This window comes from Mchenga conophoros, linkage group LG11 (genome assembly GCF_057382185.1).
Source record: "Mchenga conophoros isolate Kocher_MC1m ecotype Shallow Benthic linkage group LG11, M_conophoros_male_GT1.1, whole genome shotgun sequence".
Taxonomy (NCBI): domain Eukaryota; kingdom Metazoa; phylum Chordata; class Actinopteri; order Cichliformes; family Cichlidae; genus Mchenga; species Mchenga conophoros.
In genome coordinates this window covers 10,071,751-10,092,637 of record NC_140536.1, presented here as the reverse complement: position 1 = coordinate 10,092,637, position 20,887 = coordinate 10,071,751, and the positions used below count along the sequence as shown (strand labels likewise).

At 40.3% G+C, this 20,887-nt stretch overlaps 1 protein-coding gene across 2 annotated transcripts in view; it reads left to right on the top strand.

Annotated features, from left to right (window-relative positions):
- The window catches only part of usp45 (ubiquitin specific peptidase 45), a 36,726-nt gene that overhangs the window by 3,033 nt on the left and 12,806 nt on the right, over positions 1-20,887 (top strand). The window contains exons 4-8 of one of the 2 annotated variants that reach the window (XM_085290845.1): positions 222-322; positions 1,512-1,612; positions 10,455-10,600; positions 13,281-13,376; positions 13,589-13,719. In XM_085290845.1, the coding sequence (XP_085146971.1) occupies positions 222-322; positions 1,512-1,612; positions 10,455-10,600; positions 13,281-13,376; positions 13,589-13,719 (575 nt within the window). Of the gene's footprint in view, positions 1-221; positions 323-1,511; positions 1,613-10,451; positions 10,601-13,280; positions 13,377-13,588; positions 13,720-20,887 lie in introns of both variants that reach the window. The other variant, XM_085290844.1, reaches the window with a different exon arrangement.

The following is a 20,887-nucleotide window of genomic DNA, read 5'->3' as shown; positions in this document are numbered from 1 at the left end:
GTTAGGCATTCAGGTTTGTTTGTTAGGGTACGTGGCTAGTGAAGAAAATGTCCATAATGAAGTGGTTAGGCCTGTTGGAACTTTCAAGAAAAGAGGAAGTCTAAACATGACCCTGAATAAAGATTTTCACCCTACTGTGCTCTTGAAGATTTGTTGCACCTGAAATGTTGTGAGCCCAGAGTGTATTTTATGGTTGCCAACAAAGATTTCTGTTTTTACAGGGCTGTAACCAGTCAGGGATCCAGCATGTTGTGAAGCATCAACAGGCTTTCCACCCAGAGTCACACTGCATCACCATCAGTTTGAGCACATGGAAGGCCTGGTGAGAAACCCAGGAAGTTAATTGTGAACTGTCATGAAAAGAAGCAAAGGCTGCACACAATGGTGCCCTGTTTGTCACCTTGCGATGGCATGTGTCAGAATGCTGCCAGCATGTGAGCTCAAATAGAAAACAACAGGCACCTGCAGTCTTTTTGATCCTGGCTACCACAATTCTAAGACCAGTTTGTTTATTTGTAAATTATTTTACATCATTTTAGGCTCATAAATAATAAAATAAAATTTGTTTTCCACCATTATAATTAGGAATGGTAATCGAGAACCAGCTCCCAGTAGTCCAATCCATTGGAACCATTAGTCTGCCTGCTTATCGATCCTGCTTATCAGATCTTGAGCTCTTGCTGCAATCAGCTGATTTCAGTTTGTGTGTCAGGGGAGGAAAAAAGTGTCACAGTTTACAGCATGGATATGGACATTACTTTTATTTTTATTGCATAAAAGGATGAGAGCACGATAATGAAGTGGAGACTGCTCCAAGACAGAAACAACTGCATTATATTGTTAACACAACTTTGGCTCTTTACAAGCACTTTCACCGACACTGTGCTAAGCTAGATGGGATGTTAAAGCTGAGTAAATGCTGACACCAGAACAGCACCGTGATAAAGTAAGCAGTTATTCGCGGTGAAGCCGCTGCTTAAATTCAACAGGTAACAGAGCCTGAGCGGTCTGGCTGCAGCCTCCGTGTCTACCTGTTCATGTTTCTACAGTAAAATCACTGTGACGATCAGTTTAAAGTCTCTTTTCTGGTTTTCATCTTTGATTTGTGTTCATACATCAATACTAAGAGAAAGATCACGTGTGTTCTTATTAGGATAGGGATTTGTGCTGGTGTGTGGGGCTGTAGCCTGTAGGTTTATGTAGTTAAATGGTAATTATGAGACGTTGCGTTTCAGATCATTTTACAGAGTAACATGAAAGTAACGTAATGAGTAGTTTTTAGTAGAAGTAATTAAGTAGAAGAACACTTTAAGAAAGGTGTTCTGTGTAATATATGTAATATATTTTTGAGTAATGACCCCAACACTGATTCATTTTTATCAATTCCCATCCCTAATCATGATTTCTAAACTGCTTTCCACTCTAGCCAAGCAATTCGGATGTTAAATACTGTCTTATTAGTTTCTAAAGTAAAATGAACCCGGTCTTATTAACCTCTCTCTTTGTGACAGGTGTTTCGAATGCAGTGAAGAGCTCTCGACTCATTGCAACAAGAAGGCCTTGGCTCAGAGCCTGGACTTTTTACAAAAGCACTCTGTCAAGGCAACATCAGGTAAGGTGTTTTCTGGCCATCCACTGTTGTCAAATTAAGCCTCAGTTATACAAAACGTACATGCTTACTGCAGTTTCAGCAGGGCCAAATGACAGTGTAGCTCAAGATTTATCATTCCTTTAAACTGGTGATCCTTTCTTTAGTTGAATACATCTCATGTTACATAATTTGCTTAATATTCTGGTCAGTCTAGGTTTTGTGTCTATGAGTAGAAGGCAAAAGCACATTAACAGTATATGAGCCAGTTAGCGGCTGCGTTGTGGCCAGATCCACAAATAAGACGGGCTCCTATCAGAAAAGTTATTCTTCTAAGTGAAGGGCTGACATTCCAGCAGTCGGCTGCAGTACACCTGCTCCCCCTGGTGGCAATGGTCATGTGAAGTTTGACCTACTGTTCTTCATGCAGAGACACCCCACACTATTCAAATGGGTGAAATGGTTGTCTGATTTTTTTTGTTTTGTTTTGTTTTGCTTTTCTATGCTGCTAAGTGCTTGAAGAATATTCTTTCTACCCTTCTGTCGGTCTAAAATTGAATTAGAGCAGCAAACTTGTCATTAAAAGCAATAAAACTTACTAGAAATACTAAGAACTAGATGTAGAATAGAGTTGGATTTTAGTTGCAGCATTTTCAGCATTACTTACTACCTTCAGACTTGTCCTTTTCCTTCACTTAGACCACCTGAGCCCCCCACCCCACACTGAGTCAGTCATCCATATAGACATCAACTCCCATTCTCAATACTTACATGTACCTACACCTTCAGCTCAGTGTGCATCTCTTGCTTTGTGCTGGCGTGCTGAAAGACCTCCTAGCAAACTGTAGTTGATCAGGGTGGTGGGCATCATCACTTTCAGTCTCTCAGGCCGTCTCTGCATCGCCCGCTGCATGCTGCCCAGTTGCCAGTGGCCAGAGGCCAGCCACTAAGGCCCAGGCAAGCTGGTCCCCAATCTAAGCCATGGCTGTGGAAGTTGCAAGATTGATTCTGCAGCTATCTCTCCCCTCACTCCCTCCCTTGCCCCCACCTTGCATATTGCATGACTGCACATATTTGTGGAATTAAGCGCTTGAGCGCTGCTTCCCCGGCTGGGTTCCCTGAAGAACAAGCGCAGCTGCGCAGGGTTCAGCCCTGTGATCTGTCGTTCTTTGTCTTTCCATCGCTATCCGTTTCTGTCCCTAGCTTCCTCTGTTAAGTTGCTGTATGTCTCACCACCTCTGGGCCTGTGTGCTGCACTAGTGGGAGCCAGGGTCCTCAACAAGTCTGAGCAACTGGATCCTAACAGCTGGAGCGCGTTAACTCTCAGTGGACATGCACACACATTCACAGATACACATAACGCCGAATGTTAAAAATAACTTTCAAGTCAAGCAGATACCCTATTTTCTTCCAGCTCATACTATACACTTGGCCTCTACAAAGAGCTTTAAGTTTCAGTAATACACTTAACTGAATTCTCACTGGCACAAAGTGTTCTTTGCAGCACAGAGTACAAGCTCTTCCTGGCACAATAAATCTGAATGTCTTTTCTCCTCTAAGTACATTACATACCTGAAAAATTCAGATTCTTTGAAGTGTTTTAAAAGTGTCTACATAGTGTGTGTTACACACAGACTCTAAAAGAAATGTACAGAGAATTCATAAGTTAGACATGTGGTGGGTTGACAAATTTACATAGGTATACACTTTTGATTTTGTGTTGTTCATTTTTAAAGACTATAGGTGAGCAGTGTTGCGTGTTTTGTTTTATATACCTATGTCTGTGGAATAGCCTTTTTTTGTACACAGTGCCAGGCCACAGTCCGTTGTTGGTGGGGATTGATCTGCCGAGCTGGACTGTAGCTACCAACAGCTTTCATGCAGCTCTGCTTCTTTGAATTATGTGTCACCTTTTTGTCACCTTTCTTGCCACCTGATTGTTCCACACCGGTCGGCCAAATGGGTATAGAAGCGGACAGCCATTGTTGCAGCAAAATAGATGGTCGTTGCTTGTTGAGGAGCTTGTGAAATTGCATTTCAGTGGAGGCCAGGGTTTCTCAAGAAGCTGCTGTTGTACTCTTGTTTTTTTCTTTCTTTCTCTTTCCTATAGTCCCTAAGCACAAAAGAGCCCAGCAAGGATTTTTTTCCAAATCTATAATAATTTTGTACAACAACAGCTTCAGGAAGAAAGAAAGTCGATTAACTGTGGTCTCTCACCATCAAGGCCTTCAGCTCAAGTGCCAGAGTCCCGGGTAAAAAAGCGACTTGACCTCAGGGGGGCTAGAATGCAGCATGTAAGACAGCTGGGGAGTCTTTGTGGAGCAAATTAAAATGTTTGTTGTGAATCGAGTCATTCTTTGCATTATAATTGTAAGAAAATCTGAGTGTTAATATACAGTATCACTGGACTGCATGTGTGTATTAATGTATTCAAGCAATTTTCTTTAAATATCTTTCAAAATGATTCAGGGTTGCTTTACAATTTTTTTTCTTTTTTTTAACATAGCCAAATCATCATAAACATCCTTGTATTAAACATTAATTTTAACATTAATTAAAGCCCACCCTGTGCACATGAACTTGCACCAGTAAAGCCTTATCCACATATAATGTGCTTCATTGGTTGTGTCATTGCTGTGTGGTTGACAGCTTGCTATAGTCGACATTCCTAAGTTTTGAATGTGAAGGTAACCTTGTTGCATGTTTCCAGTAACATTCTAAATGGAGGACTTTGACCTGATGTCAGATTGCGATATCCTTCCCTCTCATAGGTTGTTGCTTCGGTCACTCTCCTCTAAAAGCGCCAGACCAGTTCACACAGTTTTAGTTGATATCCAGCCACGTTGCCCTGTGTGTACGCCCAACATTTTCTGCATTCCCAATAGGAGGCATGCAGTAAAGAACTGTACAGACTGCAGCATCACTACTACTGACCTGAATACAGTGCACAGTCGTGTCAGACAAATGTAGCTGCACAACTTATATATGTGCTCTGCCTTTGTTTCTTTTCCTATTGTAAGAAGTTTCATGTTCTCATATCTGCTGACACAGACACGGACCCCTAGGTAAGAGTCAGCACATCAAAGCTGCATTAAGTGGCTGACTCTGAATGTTGCTGGATCAGAAATAACATGGATTTATCTCTCATTTCCCTTTTATAATTTTTTTTCTCCAATTCTCAAAGGCCAAAACAGTTTTGTTTGCAAAAAGTTTATTGCTGTGTGGTGTTGGTCACACTCACATTAAATCCTTTTCTAAATAGGTTGCTGTCATGGTGGGAAATTTATCACATGTTTATATGAGGAATATTTACATATTGTTTGCACCAGGGCTGTTTGTCTCTGTTGTACTCAGAATTGCACTTCTAGCCTCCAGTTTTGAGACCGTGGCTTAAGTCAGAGATATTCTGTAGTTGGATTACGGCACTTTTATTCACCTGATTTCTTCACCCTGGTTGTTAATTTTGTAAGCCATAATTCTTAGTTTACTGTCAGTTTAGCTTTGCCGAGTCAGTAGCCAGTAAGAGGCTTGTCCCATGGTGGTGCTTTCATGGAGGTAATCAAGAGTGCTTCTGTCTTTATTCCCACCACCGCACATGAAAGTAGGCCAGATAGTGGGTAGTAAAATCTGTGTGCTTAAATGTGTGTGTGTCTGTAAGTAACATGGCACTGGGTTCTCTTGGCCTCAGATGGCAAGGAAACGGGCTTTTCATGCCCTGCAGTCACAACAAATTAGCAAATTAATAAGACATTTGGTGTTGCCTGGCCTTCCTCTTGACTGGCTGCTCTGCATGAAGTGAGCCGGCCTTGGCCCTCTGCACTGCTGCACTGTAAGTGAATGTGGATGACGCCCACTGGCCTTTGCATTTGACAGTCTCCCAGCCCTGTGAACTGCATTAAGAAGGCAGAGTAAAGGCCTTTTGAAAATAGACTTTTGCAGACTCCTGTGCTTTGTCTTGATGATATCAGTATAAATTTACATTAAGTTTCTCTTAGATATAAAAAAAAAAGTCTTTGTGGTGCGCTGCTGCTAAAAATAAAGTTGAAAATATTAATTTTTAACAAAACTGGTTATGTTTTGTTTTGTGAGCTTGAATTTTAGTCTGATGTTAGCCTTGCTTCAGCTTGATAATGTCGAACATGTAAGGCAGTTCGTTGTTTTTTTCTCTTTCTCTTTTGCAAGTACTTTTAGTAATATTCCCTGCCAAAGTAAGCATGTTTCTTTGTATTTCCGTTGTGTGAAAAAGAGCAGGGAGTACAGGAGGTGTTGGTGTATATGCATGCATGTGGGTGAGCTCGAGCACCACGATGCTTTCCTCTGCCCTGGGGAAAGGCTCCACAGTGTCACTGCTGCCCATACTCGGTGGCTGAGCAAGGAGAGCCAGGTGGTGGTGCCGAGTGCAGCACAGTCAAGCGTGGATGCAGCTCATGCTGACATTTGCCTGCGCTGACTGCTGCGGGGAGAGGAAAAATCTGCTTTTCCATATGCTTGTGCTCGTCGCAACCCTTCCCTCCACGCTCTACTCCCCCACACTGTCCTCTTCTGCCCATCGCTCCCCCACACCCTCCTCCGCCTCCAGTCTCAGCCAGATGGCTCCCTGAACATTGTTTACCTTGGGTGACGGTCCCAGATGCAGTGTGTGTCCATCGGCATCCCCATTCCATCCATTTCATTCCCTCATTCCTCTGCTTCTCTCTTAGCTCAAGTGCAGGTCTCGGCTCTCGCACTCATGTTGCACTTTGTTGATTTTTGTGTCTCTCAAATACCACAACAAGTAGACATGCTCATTTACACACTCTTACTCCCACTCAACTATCTCTTCTGCTCAATTGTCCATACTTGCGTAAATGTCTCTTTTCACACCTTCTCAGTCTCACACCAAAACTCCAAAAATACACCGATTTTTTTTTTCCCTTCGATCAGGCCATGGCCTTTCCTCATCCCCACTTGTTTTCCATGCATTGTATGTGATGACATATGGGAGCTCCCTTATGGCTGCATATTGAAATTGAAAATAGGCCTCCAGATGTTGCCAGCACAGAGAGCCAGATGCATTTAGCACCACTGGGTGGAGCGTCTCAGCAGCATGTTGTCCCGACAAGCTGAACCTCGCCCCTGCCTTCTTGATCCCAAATCTAGAGGACAAGCTTAAATACGCTTGCTTCATTTCTCATCAGCGCTAAATATTTTCTGTTAAAGCAATATAATTTAAGGCAGCAGCATTGGTGCAGGCAAGAAAATACAACGGAAAAAAAAAACTATGCACTGTGCATTGTGACAGAGTTGTTGTGGTATTTCTTCTCAAATCTATGTAAAAGAAAAGCTGACCTTTTTTTTTAGACACTGTTTAGTGGAATTTGATTTAGTATAAAATGCAAATTTTTAAGGCCACAAATAAAAGTCCAAGGCTCACATTCCACCGACTGTGACCAGGACGGTCGTTTTAATGCCCTTGGCCTTGGGGAGGGAAAGCTTGCTTGGTAGCGGCCAAGAGTGGGCTTACCTATCGCTGTATGTTGAATAGCTTTTTCAGTAAACATGCACAAAGAGTGATTCTATAAATTCAATATGTGCAAATGCAGGGCCATTTTGTTTTGAGGAAGAGAATGGCAAGAGCAAAGGTGCAGGTTCTTTTAAAGGTTTACTGTTGTATTGAATTTCTCGGTTTGGACATAAGCAGGTTCAGGCTAGTGACCTCGCTGCTACCTTGCTCTCTTGACTCGCTTATATGTATAAAGTGTTCATGGACCAAACTCTCTTTGTGTTTCTCTGCAATTATTGGATTTCTCAACAGCCTTTGGACCTGAAAGTGCTTCCATCAGTCCCTGCAAGAATTTGCCATTTTGTAATGAAATGTCTTATTATCAGCTCAGAAGAGAGGTTATATTTTCTATGCAGTAGGAAACTCATTGAATTTTTTTTTTTTACGTCAACTGTTGTAACTTCTGTTCAGCAATATTTTTTAAATACGATTAAAATGACATGAAAATCCTTTGACTCTGAATTTTTTTAATACTACAATAACAAACTATTAGTTTTTTTTTTTTTTTAAATCATGCTGGCGTATTCACAAATTCTTTACACTGAGGACTGACTACTGCTAAGAAGAATTCAGTTCTCAATGTTAATAGAATAGAATAGAATAGAATAGAATAATCCTTTAATTGTCCCACAAGGGGAAATTTGGTTGTAACAGCAGCCAAAAAGACATATACAAACAAACAGGACACAGGACACGGAACAGAATAATATGGATGCCATTCAGAGCGTATTGCAAATGGCATATTTCAATTGTCCTGTACTGCATCAAAGAATATATTTTAGCTTTTTACAAACCCAGCTTGAAAGATTGCTGCAGTCTTGGTCATAACAGGGATTGTCCGTGTTCACTTCTATCACTTGTGCCTTACTCTGACCACAGGGGGGGGGGGATCATCTACAAGATGATCTGCCTCACTATAGCGTACTGGGCTAAAGACTTTGGCCACTATTTCTATATATACTACTAATTTTCTAGAAAATGGAAAATGGTTGTTGTGGTTTATTTAAATGGTAAATGGCCTGTATTTGTATAGCGCTTTACTTAGTCTCTATGGACCCCAAAGCACTTTACACTACATTCAATCATCCATCCATTCACACACACATTCACACACTGGTGATGGAAAGCTATATTGTAGCCACAGCTGCCCTGGGGCGCACTGACAGAGGCGAGGCTGCCGGACACTGGCGCCACCGGGCCCTCTGACCATTTAAACATATGCAAACATAAAGGAAAGTACAGGATACAAATCAAAAACTGGGTTTGTACAATTCTAACAAGTTCATGTGCTCATTATTTTTTAAGAAGCACTCCAACACAATCCTCTGAAATTTAGCATTAAACCATGGCAGAGCCTCCAGCGTGCTTTTAAGACGGCTGTAGACACTGTGGTAAATCTTTCCTGACCTCTGTAAATACTGAAAAGATTTTGACTAATAATTTCACATATTGATTCATCACTCCATCAGTACTGTTGCCACTGATCTTCAGTCCAGTTCTTGTATAAGCCTTTTCTCCCTGTTTCCGTTCCTTAAGAATGGCTAACTGCCAGCAACACTTCCAGTGAGACCATTTCTGATGAGGCTTTAGTGAACAGTAGAACTGAAGGGTCAGATGCATCATATTTCTTTTTGAGCTATGATGACTTCTTAGGTGCATCATACCTAGATATTTTATACCAAGTTTTCAGCTAATAGCTCTTTGGTAATCACCTTGCTGGTGCAAAAAGTTTATTATATACCTGTCAAAACTGTGATTCTGACATTATTCACACATTCTAGTGAAGAAAAGGAAACAAATTGTGTATTGCAACAGGCTGCTATTACAGTTATCTGTTATGTATGGATACAACACTGGTTCATCCTTAATTTAGGTGCATTTTTTTTCTTTTTAAGTGGATTAACAAAGAACTAAACAAAAACAAGAAAATATTCCTCTAAAAAATGAGTGAAAAAAGAGCTTCAGAAGAGTTTCAGAAAGCCTGGAGAACTATTGCTCAAGACCAGTTTAAAAGATTACAAGAAAGTCTGGTTGCTGGGAAGCAAAATATAAAGAAATGAACGGTGGCTCAATGCTTTTGCCCTTTACTGTTTAAGGCAGAAAAACAGATCCTGTTAATGAAAATCCCAAAGTACTAGGACTAAATAGACAAAAATATGATGAACATCAAGTTTCCAGATCATTAGAGAAATTAAAGAAAAGCTTTCTCCTGACAGACAAACAAATCTTTCAAAATATTCATGAATTAATTTGACAAATGAAATGCACTCTGACTGAAATATCTTCTCATTCTTCACTGCAAATAGGTAATGTTAATTAAAGAGTAGTACATTTTTGAGTTGCTTGTGTGTCTCATTCCTGGCTTGGTTATTGTTTAGCATTTAAAATAGTCTATTTTCTTCTTTAATACCAAACAGAACACATTCATTGTTTCTCATTTCAGTATTCAGCTGTGTACAGTGATCGTTTTAGGGAGTTGATAATGGCTACATTGGTATTCTCATTACTGCTGGTTCACTGCGTAGACCTCTTTCTGTGCCTAAGGCTGCTAAATTAAAAAAGCCAATCTGTAGAGGATTATGGTGTGTTCCCACATCGGCGTTTGTTTCTGAACAACAGCTGCGTTTTACCTGAAGAAGCTGCAACTGTCACATATTTATGTTTTTTATTTATTCATGATTTTTTACCATGATAAACTCCAAAAGTAAGATGTCATGTTAAGAACAATAAGTTAACTAGTGAAGAAGACTAGCATGTGTCAGTAACGTGTTATTGTTGACCCATCATGGTTTTAGCTATATTGCTAGCTGCTGGCACGCCATCAGCCCACACTGCTCCAGTACTAACTCTAGTCTGTCCCCAGCAAGCTGTATGCCACTGTTAGATTCTGACCATCTGTGTCTTACTTTCTGTGGAAGGTTAGTTTTCATTGGTGATCAGGAGTAACAGCTGGCTCTGGAGAGCCATCTCTCCAACCCCAGCCCCCACTCCTCCACCACTAACCAGCGGAAACTTCTACAGCTGTCATCTGCTTTCCCAAATGACCCAGCTCTCCTTCCAGCTGCCATCCCAATACCTTACTCCCAGTCCCAGTTTTGGTGCAAGGCAAAGTCTTTTTTTTTTTCTTTCTTTTTTTTGGCCAGTATTCCAGGACAATGGAAATTTGTTCAAGACCCCCACTTCACTTGGTGCATCTTGACTTCAGTCTTGTTATGAAAAATAATATTAAGGTTTAATTCAAAACCACGTGCACACTATAATCCTGCCATTTAACTCTAACTTATAGCCTTTTACTGTACCTCTTTGTTTTATGTGTTCCAGCAGTATCACCCAAGATCATAAAACTCAGAGAAGAACCACCAGATTATGCTGACCTACCAAAAGGCAAGAGCTCAGTCAGCAGTGCTTTGGTCCCTGTTAAGGGAATCAATAACCTTGGTAACACCTGCTTCTTCAATGCTGTTATGCAGGTTGGTATTGCTATTCTGTTTCTGTTACTCGTCCTTGATGATTTTGTTTTTACTTGAATCTTACTCTTTTTATAATATTGGGTCAGAACTCAAGAACTGAGAAACTTTTGCCATTAACAGAACACTAAAATATTCAGAAGCATTGTTTTTGGCATACAGCTCCCAAGGAAAGTGACACCAGTGGCATCCTTTAAAAAGAAAGAAGCCATAGATAGTAAATGTGCATGAACTCTTGGACATCTGTGGAAGACAAGAGTGGTGGATGATCATAGTATCCTTTCTATGGTAAAGAAGAACTGCTTGAGAACATGCAGCCAGGTGAAGAACACTGTGAAGGAGGGAAAAAACACAGGGTGTTCACCACGAGTTGCAAACAAGTGATCTGTGGCCTGAAGCATACTATGATCTGAAAGACAGTAAAACTCGTATCAACTATATTGTCAGCTCGCTTTCAACAGTGTTGACTGGTTGGTGTTTGCAACTCAAAGATAAGTTAAAACATATTCTGAAAGCAATCCAGACACTTTTGAAGGTAATGAAGTGAACTACTGCAATGGCCAAGTCTATCACTTACTTGCAATACTGGAAAGCCAGAAAGACCTTCAAACAACTGGAGACCACTACAGCATAAAGGCCTGGAAAAGCATCACAAAGTATCAAGCTCCTCCTTTAGGGAGGTGCACGGATTCTAAACATCAGGGAGTCATTGCTTTCAAAGGATACTCAACGTATTTAAAATGGACATTTTATTTTAGACCTTACATTGGAGACCTTGAAAATGGATGACTCTGGACAAAAAATAGTTGTGATTCCTCTGTGGTTGATGTGATATTGGCATTCAAAGCCAAGATTATGTAATTTGAATCACTGTACAAATATTTCCAGACTTTACTGTACACAACTGGCACTCGGTTGGTGCAGAGCACGTTCACAGCACAGCACAGCTATAGAGCCCTCCTCAGTTTTTCCCTGGTCATGTCATGGTGACTGCAAACTGACATGCCTCTTCAACAATGAAGCTGTTTTTTTTCCGCCATTTTGTTAATCACCCTCAGGGTCTCCCTCGTTGATTGAAATTCGAGTGAGCGTGCTTTACATGCTTTTCCCTCCCTCTCCCTGTCTGTTTGTATTGTCTCCTTGAAAATTGCAATCTTTCTGGTGAAAACACATAATTGTCAGAGGATGAGCTGTGTCTGTGTTCACAATGCCAGCTCCATTGTGTGTTTTCCATAGCAACAGTCTTTATTGCCAGGATGTGACAAAACAAATATCTCTTGAAAAGGGAGGAAAAGATGCTTCTCTAACATGAAGGGACAATGACTGCTTCAAGCAATCTCCTCGCCAAGGATCTTCTCTGCATTTAATTCATACAGATCATAGATAATTTTGCCTTTTTCAGTGATAAACTCGACACAAGTTTCTAAATCATACTAAAATGGAGAAAACATTGTTGCGCAGCTATTTTAGTTGACTACATGATATTGCCACAAGCTAAGTGCAGAAACATTTTTATATCTCTAAAACATTATAGCTTTTCTTGTTTCTTTGCCTTATGAAAGAAAATCTTAGAATCTGTGGTTTTGATCAGTTGGAGCCACTTCTTTAATGTACAATATTCTCTAGTTAAAACCAGTTGATCTAATGCACCTGATGAATATTGTTCCCCAGTTGAAATCAGAGGCAGAGTGTCAGATATGGTGGGGGAAATCAACACAGCTTGGTATTGTGTTATTTTGTATGGATATAAAGACACCAAATATCAATATTTTATTAAATAAATTCTAATACTTAGAAAAAAAGAGGGCCCACCTCATTTACCTCATCTGAGATAATGTTAGCTAATTAAAATTAACCGAAAAACCATCCAACACTGGACACACTTGGTTTGACAAAGCTACCTTCAGTCACACAACTACAAAATAGGATCTTCAGTACATTTTTAAAAATTGCCCTTTTTTCACATTCTGCATCTTGTGGTGAGTAAATGGTTGCTTAGACCTTGAGAGTGTTAGATCCTCACAACAACTTTTGATTGCAAGAGGCAATGTTTCCGCAAACAGTTCCAGTCTGACTTGGACCGACTGCAATCCCTCTGAAAGATTGTCAAAAGTGTGAAAATAATTTCTGTTTAATTCATAAATACAGACAGATTGTCTGCATGTTGCCATCAGTCTGAATGAGTCTTTGTCACTGAGGACAACTCCATAGGATTCAACTGGCTGCCAAATGGTTGTATACTGGTTATATAAAGCAGGAATGTTGCTAAGTCCAAATGTAACGGTTAAATGTGAATTTCACATGTGAGTTTTAATGAGTTATCACAGTTAATTGCTGTACTGTCATAAATGATTGCAAGTAATTGCCAACTTGACCCAAATTTAAATTGCAGACTGATAGCAGACTTACTGGCAACATTTATGGCAGGTTTTAGTGACAGTGTTGGTGTGCTTGACCATTATTTACAACAAAACCATAACATGAATGAAACAGATACTGACAAAGTCTAACTTTGAGGACATAATTTGCAGTTGGGGAAAGGTGACAAATCACAATAGATGTTATTGCAGTACTCAGTATATTGCAAAATGTTAAACTGCATTAATATTGTATAAGCGAGTCCCACCTTTAGAAAACGATGACCCCGCTTAACAGTCTTAACATGATTCTGTTTTCCTCACAGAACCTGTCCCAGACACACATGCTCATTGACCTTATCCAAGAGGTGAAGGAGAAGGGGTACAAATTGAGGATCTGCCCCCCTCCAGAGACAAATCTGGTACAGCTTATTATTCTCATTAATAAAGGAGAATTATGCATATTTTAATATGCATAATTACAGAAATTTTTGAATGCTGTTAGAACTTAGTAGTAGTTAAAATTGAAGTATTTTCATGTTTTCTGCATTTCTGGCCTTATTTCATAAACAAGATACTAATTACTTCAAATAAGAACAACATGTTTTACTTTCATGTGTTCTTCCTATTCCAGAGTCCACTAACAGTAGTGCTGCCCAGTCCAGAACCCTTGACTGCCGCCATGTTTGCCTTCCTCCACAACATGAAGGATCCAGGGAAAGGCTGTGTCAATCCCAAAATCCTCTTCAACCAACTCTGCCAAAAGTAAGGCACAACCTTTCATATCACCTGCTACTTCCTGTGAACCCAGAGCCTCTGCTTTATGTGTCCCCTCATCTGTGGGGAACATGAGAAGTAATGTAAGCTAGTGAAGCTGGAGCAGAGGCTATGTTGATTTGAATATTTTCATTCTGAAGCAAGCAGAGTTGGCAAAAGCAAAGGCATTCTGTACTTAAGTAGAAGTACAAATACTACTGGTAACAAATACTCCAGTAAAAGTTGAAGTACTGATACAACTTCTATACTCAAGTAAAAAAGCACAGGCTCAGAAATGCACTTAAAGTAAGAAACTTCTGTGGAGGATGCTTCTATTTTTATGCAAGGCTAACTGAACCTTGTGCTATATTAACGTAATGATAACATAATCTCAGTAGATTGAAATCACTTTCACTTTCGTCTAACTTTTTTCATTCTAATGATACTCATCTTGAATCAGAAGACAAAGAAGGAAAATAAAAAATGTGTATCTATTTTCTGTTGCCTACACTGTAGAGGGTCCTGCAGAGTATGTGGCAGTCTGAAGTCTAATCACTACCATCTATTCTGGTCCTGCCCAAAAATTAGGGTTAGGCAAGATATCCACAAATGTTTGAAAAAGATTTTCTGCACACAAATCCCCTTTGATTTCTTATATATGTACTTAGGCCTCCCAAATATAACTAATCCAGCAGATAAATATCTACTGAGAATTATGTTAATGTCAGCTAAGAAAACCCTGACAAGAAAATGGCTCCAAGCATTGGAAGGAATACAAGAACTGCACCATACTGTCTACCAAATATTTATAATGGTGAGGCTCACTATGTCTTTGCAGCTTTAAAGAGAGAAATTCAACAAACCCTGGTTTAAGTGGACCCAGTATATTAAAGAGATAAGAAGTAATTTTGTCTAAATAGCTTACCTTACCTAGTAAAACAACTATGAGGTGGAAAATGCCATCAAGACTGGGCCAGCTGTTTCCACCGGTCCTACTGTTCGGTTTGTTGGTTTCTTTCTTGTTTTTTTGTGTGTGTGTGTGTGTGTGTGTTTTGTTTTGTTTGCGGTTTTTTTGGTTTTCTTTTCTTTTTTTGCCTACAATTAAAATCACAACCAGATATTTATTAAAAAAAAAACCATTTTACATAAAAAACATCTGGAAAATTCAATCGGGACATACCACTTCCATCTTGCTACAACTTTGAGGAGTTGAAATTGTTTGTCATATGTTTGTCTCCAATGTTTAGCAAAATTGCGTATGGACAAATACTATACATATAAATGCCAGGTTTCTTATTTTCAGGAATGTTATAACGCTCCTAATGTAAATACTTTGTGCAAGATAATCAATAAAAACTTACAAATATTTAAAAAATGTAGGGAGTAAAAGCAAAAAGTAGGCAGAAAAAAAAACCAACTTTCATATATCTGAAAATAGTACGTAAGCACAGTAAAAAAGTATCTGTACTTTGAGTACACAGATTTTATTGACAAACCTTTCAGACATTTTGAACTCTGGTTGTATAATTGCGGACCTAAAATCACCAATCATCATACACCAGCTTCAGACTTCTGCCAATGTTTGGTTTCAGGGTCAGTGAAGCCATCAGAATTCACCATAATTATTGTTCTCCATCACCACTGCAGGAGCCACAGCTTCCACCTGCTTTCATCCCTTTACTGCAGCAGTGCACACTTTTAACCAGCCTGACCCCAGTAGCACATGGTCTCTGCTGAATGCCTTTCACACACACTAACCTTGACGTACACGGAACATGCACTCAAATCACTGTACCGCTGTAGCTAGCCATTTGTAGTTCTCCTGCTTCTCTCCACATGGCTGTGCCACCTGTGTCGCATTTGATCCAAGGTCTGACAGACTGTGTGACAGGCAGACCTTGCTCTTACATGAAAAGTGTGGGTGTCTGGTTGGCTGACTTATTGGTTGAGCTTGGTACCCTGCTGGTTGGGTCCACCGTGTTTGTGTGTATGGAGGGGGCTGGGGCCTCACACTGTTTAGTAGTGCAGGTGGATGACCAGAGCATTTGACGTTGGATGACTGGATCGTTCTCTGGTGCGGCTTTTACAGTTATTCTGGTACCTAGCTTTTATCAGACAGACCTCTGTGGGTGTTTGTGTAGTGTGTGTTTGTGGGATGCCACCTCACCTGGCACCACCTCGCCCTGCAACGCATGCAGGCAATTGTGCATTCAGACAGCAAGCACTGCACACTCTTATGCACTCATACATGTCTAATTTCAAGTAGAACTAATCTATTCCACTAAAATACATTTGAATAGACAGATTTGACTTTAAGCTTCACCACACTTTATGCTACTCTTTGTTTAAACTGTATCAAATGATTAATCTATTCATTTTTCCATACAGCTTTATTGTAGTACAGTAAAATGACAGATTTAATACATTGTTTTTATGCTTCAAATGGCAAAGAGGTGGGAAACAGGGGATATGTTATTTTATTTTATTGCTCAATTACAGCGTTCATGTTTATTCCCAATGACAATAATATTTGATGCACTTTATTATCAATGTTTTGTTTTTATAACTTTTTTTTTTTTTTTTAGGTAAATTCAACTCACATAATCTAATACAGCGGTCTCCAACCTTTTTTGCGCCACGGACCGGTTTATGCCCGACAATATTTTCACGGACCGGCCTTTAAGGTGTCGCGGATAAATACAACAAAATAAAACTAGTACCGGTACCGAAAAAAAGAAGATTTATTCATAACACGCGTGAAAAGACCCAGGAAAACAGAGTTAACGATCAAAACGATAACAAAATAACGCTGAAAACCGATAAAAACCCTGAAAACCATACATTGCACACCTGAGCCTCAACTCTCGCAGCCCAGTACCAAACGACTCACGGACCGGTACCGGTCCGAGGCCCGGGGGTCGGGGACCGCTGATCTAATGGATAGAGATATAAGCATTCAAGTTATTGTATGTTGTAGCCTTTTACAGGTATGAAGTTTATGTAGACTTTTTGCATCCCATGGTGTAATGGTTAACACATTCACTTGGCAGGTGAAAAGTTGCTGGTTTGCTCCAGCCAGAGACATAAATCCCCTTCATGGTTGCGTCAAACCAAACGTGCAGAGCTATTCGTTTTGGTGAACCCCTTGTTTATGGCAAGGAAGCAGGGATGACTGTTTTTGGTATCGCCATCTTGATGTCTTGAAGCCAAATTATCCAATTCAAAAAGTGAGGAACACTGAAGTAACGCATTCATCACACATCGCTTTGAAGCTGACGGACGGTTGTTTGTGGATAGCCAGGTTCCAGTGGTCTGGGCGAGCCTCTAATGTATGTACTATCACCTGGAATTGAGAGAAATTTTTCTTGGGTGTCGCCCACTTCCCATCGCCAGCAGTTATTTTGCTTGTAGTCACTTGTCTCTGGTCACAATTGCTGCAGATTCCTTTCAGGCTGTATGTAGTGTTCAATATATATTTATTTTTAATGAGGGGTTTTGTTTTGTCTGGGTTGTTTTTTTTTTGGGGGGGGGGGGGGTTGTTTTGGGTTTTGTTTTTGTTTTTTGTTTGTTGCTTTTTTGTTAGTGTTGTGATTGGCAACTTAACTTTTTTTTAATTTACTTATACGCCACAGAACATGCATGATTCTGAGCCTGATGATAGCCTGCGCTATCACCTGTTTTTAGACGACTCCTCACAGCAGCCTATCTACATTTACGCAGGCCTAAAGCCTTTGATCTGAAAGGCCAAGGCCAAGAACTGCTTGTTTACTGGGACATTTTTCTTTCTGTTGCAGCGACCTTTACAGTACCTGTACTCTGAAAATGTCCTGCCATCCTCTGCAAGTTCTTCTCACTCAAAGAGGATTGGGTCTGCCCTTGGCCTGTGAGGGCTAACAGCGCTTTTATCATTTCTTTATCAGTCTTTCCCTGTATGTTTGTGTTAGCACACTGCATAATGGGGCCTTCAGTCTGTGATCAGCACAGTTTAAATGGTTTTTTTCTACTTAGCAGGGGTTAATGATTATAGCCATGGCTGATCCAGTGTTTTACAGTATTCCCACGCAGAGCAGACTCTGATTTAGGCTTTACTCTCGGTAAAGGGAAGTAAATCTGCAGGCTGGAGCTGTTGTGCTTTGAAAATAAGGTAGAAGTTGGAATAAACAGCACTAATCTTCTGAATTATAATGACAAACACAGTCTGTTTCCGACACCTTGAAACAGCCATATGAGTCAACCTACTCTACTCAGCTCATCCTGAAGTCGAGCCCATTTTTGTGTTAAATGTGCGTGTGTTCACATGGATTTGACCTTAACCAGCTGAGTACCCCACAGCTTGCTTCCTCATCCTCCTGCCAACAGCACGGGGTCTGGTCTGTGCTCAGACCAGTGCCAAGCAGTGTGTGTCGGACGGCCAGCACCACACTCTGTATCTGGTGCCAGTGAGGGTCCCAGCTTGTACCCAGTGTACTACAAAGCCAGTCAGTGGCACAACCGGGAAAAAAAAAATTACAGACACAACTGTTTGTCTGTTTTCCTTTTTGGACCTGGACTTGAAATGTCTTAAGTATTAAAAATGAAAATTTTTTGAGAATTTTCATCATTAATGTCCATCACTTTATCTGGATGCATTCGCTACACATGTGTAATGCACAATCTGGAGGAAAAAAGGCCACACAGAGGGCATTCATCAACACCTGCTTCTTTCAAGGACTGATTCCATTTTCAGGACAGCCACTGGACACTCTTGTGGTGCACAAAAATGAAAAGTATGCTGGCTCTCTTCTCTGTCCGTGTACTGTGTCCACATACTCACATCTTTCAAAAATTGTTCATAAATAAGCCTTGTGAGAAGCCTTTCATCCCTGATAGAAATAGCACATGACAACAATGGATCCCATCTAGTGCTGGCATCCAGGTCACTTGCACATACAGCACACACCACATTAAAAGAAGAGAGACAGATTCAGAGTTGGTATAAAAATAAGAATAATAATTTTGACATGTGCACATATTCAAAGCTGGCATTGAAACTTTACATCCTTTCCCTCAGCTCTGCTGCTCTCTATCTGGTTTGTGAACACAGGACACCTTCGAATAATGATGTTGAGAGCTTCATGATCAAAACCAGAAAAATATGAATTAAAAGTACAAAGCCAATCTTTGATGGCGGTTCAGTGATTTTTTTTTCTTTGTATTTTTTCCCTGTTGCACTAGAATTTTTGTGCGTTTTTATGGAATATTTCAATAGGCATAAAATCTTTTTATATTACAGTTTCAAACATTGTGCCATTTCTCATTGACGAATCAACCTTTAAATACGTTACTGTGTCATGATATATGAGTTTTCTTTCTCTTATACAGCACTAGTATGTCAGCATCAGTGAGGGTGCAGACCAATCCATGTAGTCAGAATGAATGTTTTTGGGGGGTTTGTCTCTCAATTTCCCATTAGTGAAGTCAGTAGTTAAACTAACAATGTTCTCAGAGTGACAACAAATGTTTATTATTTTTAATTTGAAATTATTCATAGTGTTTAAATGCAAACATTGAACTGCAATGTTTTAAAGCCGTCTAAGAGTAAAGGACTAATAATAATAAACGTGTGTGTGTGTGTGTGTGTGTGTGTGTGTGTGTGTGTGTGTGTGTGTGTGTTCGTTCGACTTGGGGGGAGCTTGTGTGGCCTTGTGTCTGGTACTAACTCATCCGGCTATTAATTGTGTTAGCACCGCAGCTGTTTGTATTGGCCAGATTGAGAGCAGGGCTACAGGGCCCTTCTGCTTTGTCTCCACTGGGATGAACTTCCAGACCTCCTCATTCCCACTGATACCAACCATGTGCATTCATTTTTTTTTCTTTTTCACTGCCTCTCTCTTTCCCCCCCTTTTTTTTCTGTCTCACGCATTCTCCTCTCTGTTTTGTCTTCATATTTCTCTCTTTTAGTTGATCAACAAATTCAGTTGGCAAAGCTAGATGGAGGCATTCCTTTACTTGCTGCTCTTCCTGGAGGCTCGCCAGTAAATAACATATGTTCTCTGTACCATCTTCACCCCTGCACGTTGCCTTCTGTTTGCACAAAAAGAGGCATGAAAGACAGAGATTAGGATAAGATGCGAGTATGTGGGGCAACTTTGATCTCCTCCAGATTTACAGGTTCTGACCTGTGTTGAAGAGAGGTGCTTGGCCATTTCTCTCCTGGACATCCATTTGTTCATGGCAATGTGTCAAGGGTGTAAAAAGCTGTTTTGGTCTGAGTGATCTTCCCACATAAGTAGGATTAGGAATGTCATTAGGAGAATGTATTGGTCAGAATTTATATTTGACACACTGCATTCCTTTTTAATAATTATAATAGGATTAACTGCTTTCATCAGACAGGAACAGGTGTGCAGCATTCCTATTCAGAACATTTTGGCAAACAAAGAAACTTAACATACAAAGATCATAGCATAGCAAAAGATCCACAATGGCTTGAAAGGAGTTAACCCACTACTACGCACTGCCCACCTCTGACCACCCTCAATGTTGTCTAATCAGGAATGTGGCCTCTCAGTATGTGTTATCCCTGTTGAACCAACCTGTCCTTTGGTTATGTGGTTGCCTCGGCCCAACAGGTTGCAGTAGCTCCAACCTTGGCTACCCATCTGCCCCTGGCATCTGTCCTCACATCTGCTTCACCGTGGACAGCCAGGGGTCGGAGCCAAGGAGAGCCTCCCCTCTAACCACTCTAATGGTGTCCATTCGCTTTACCAAGAAGATTTGTGCACAGCAGAAAGTCTGTTTTGTGGAAGTATCCAACATAGAGGAGTGGTGACTTGCCTATGAACCTCTTCTTATATTGCTTAGAGAGCTTCATTGTATTTATTTTTTACTTTTTTATGGATGGAAGAATGGTATTTAATAAGACTTATTTAAATCTTTTTTTTTCATCCAGTATAATTTTTTTTTTATAATAAAGTATAATGAATTTATAATTTATTGAAGTTCAGTGTAATAAGCAACTGCTTTCACAAAAAGAAGATGTTTAATTTTATCTGAGGGGGACCTGCTTTCACACAGTTCATTTGCTAGTAGCAAATAGGTGTTCATCCTGGTAATGGGGTTACTCAGATGGAGCTAGAGCTCATCTGGTGGTCTGTTCACATTAGGGCTGCCACAAACGATTATTTTGATAGTCGAC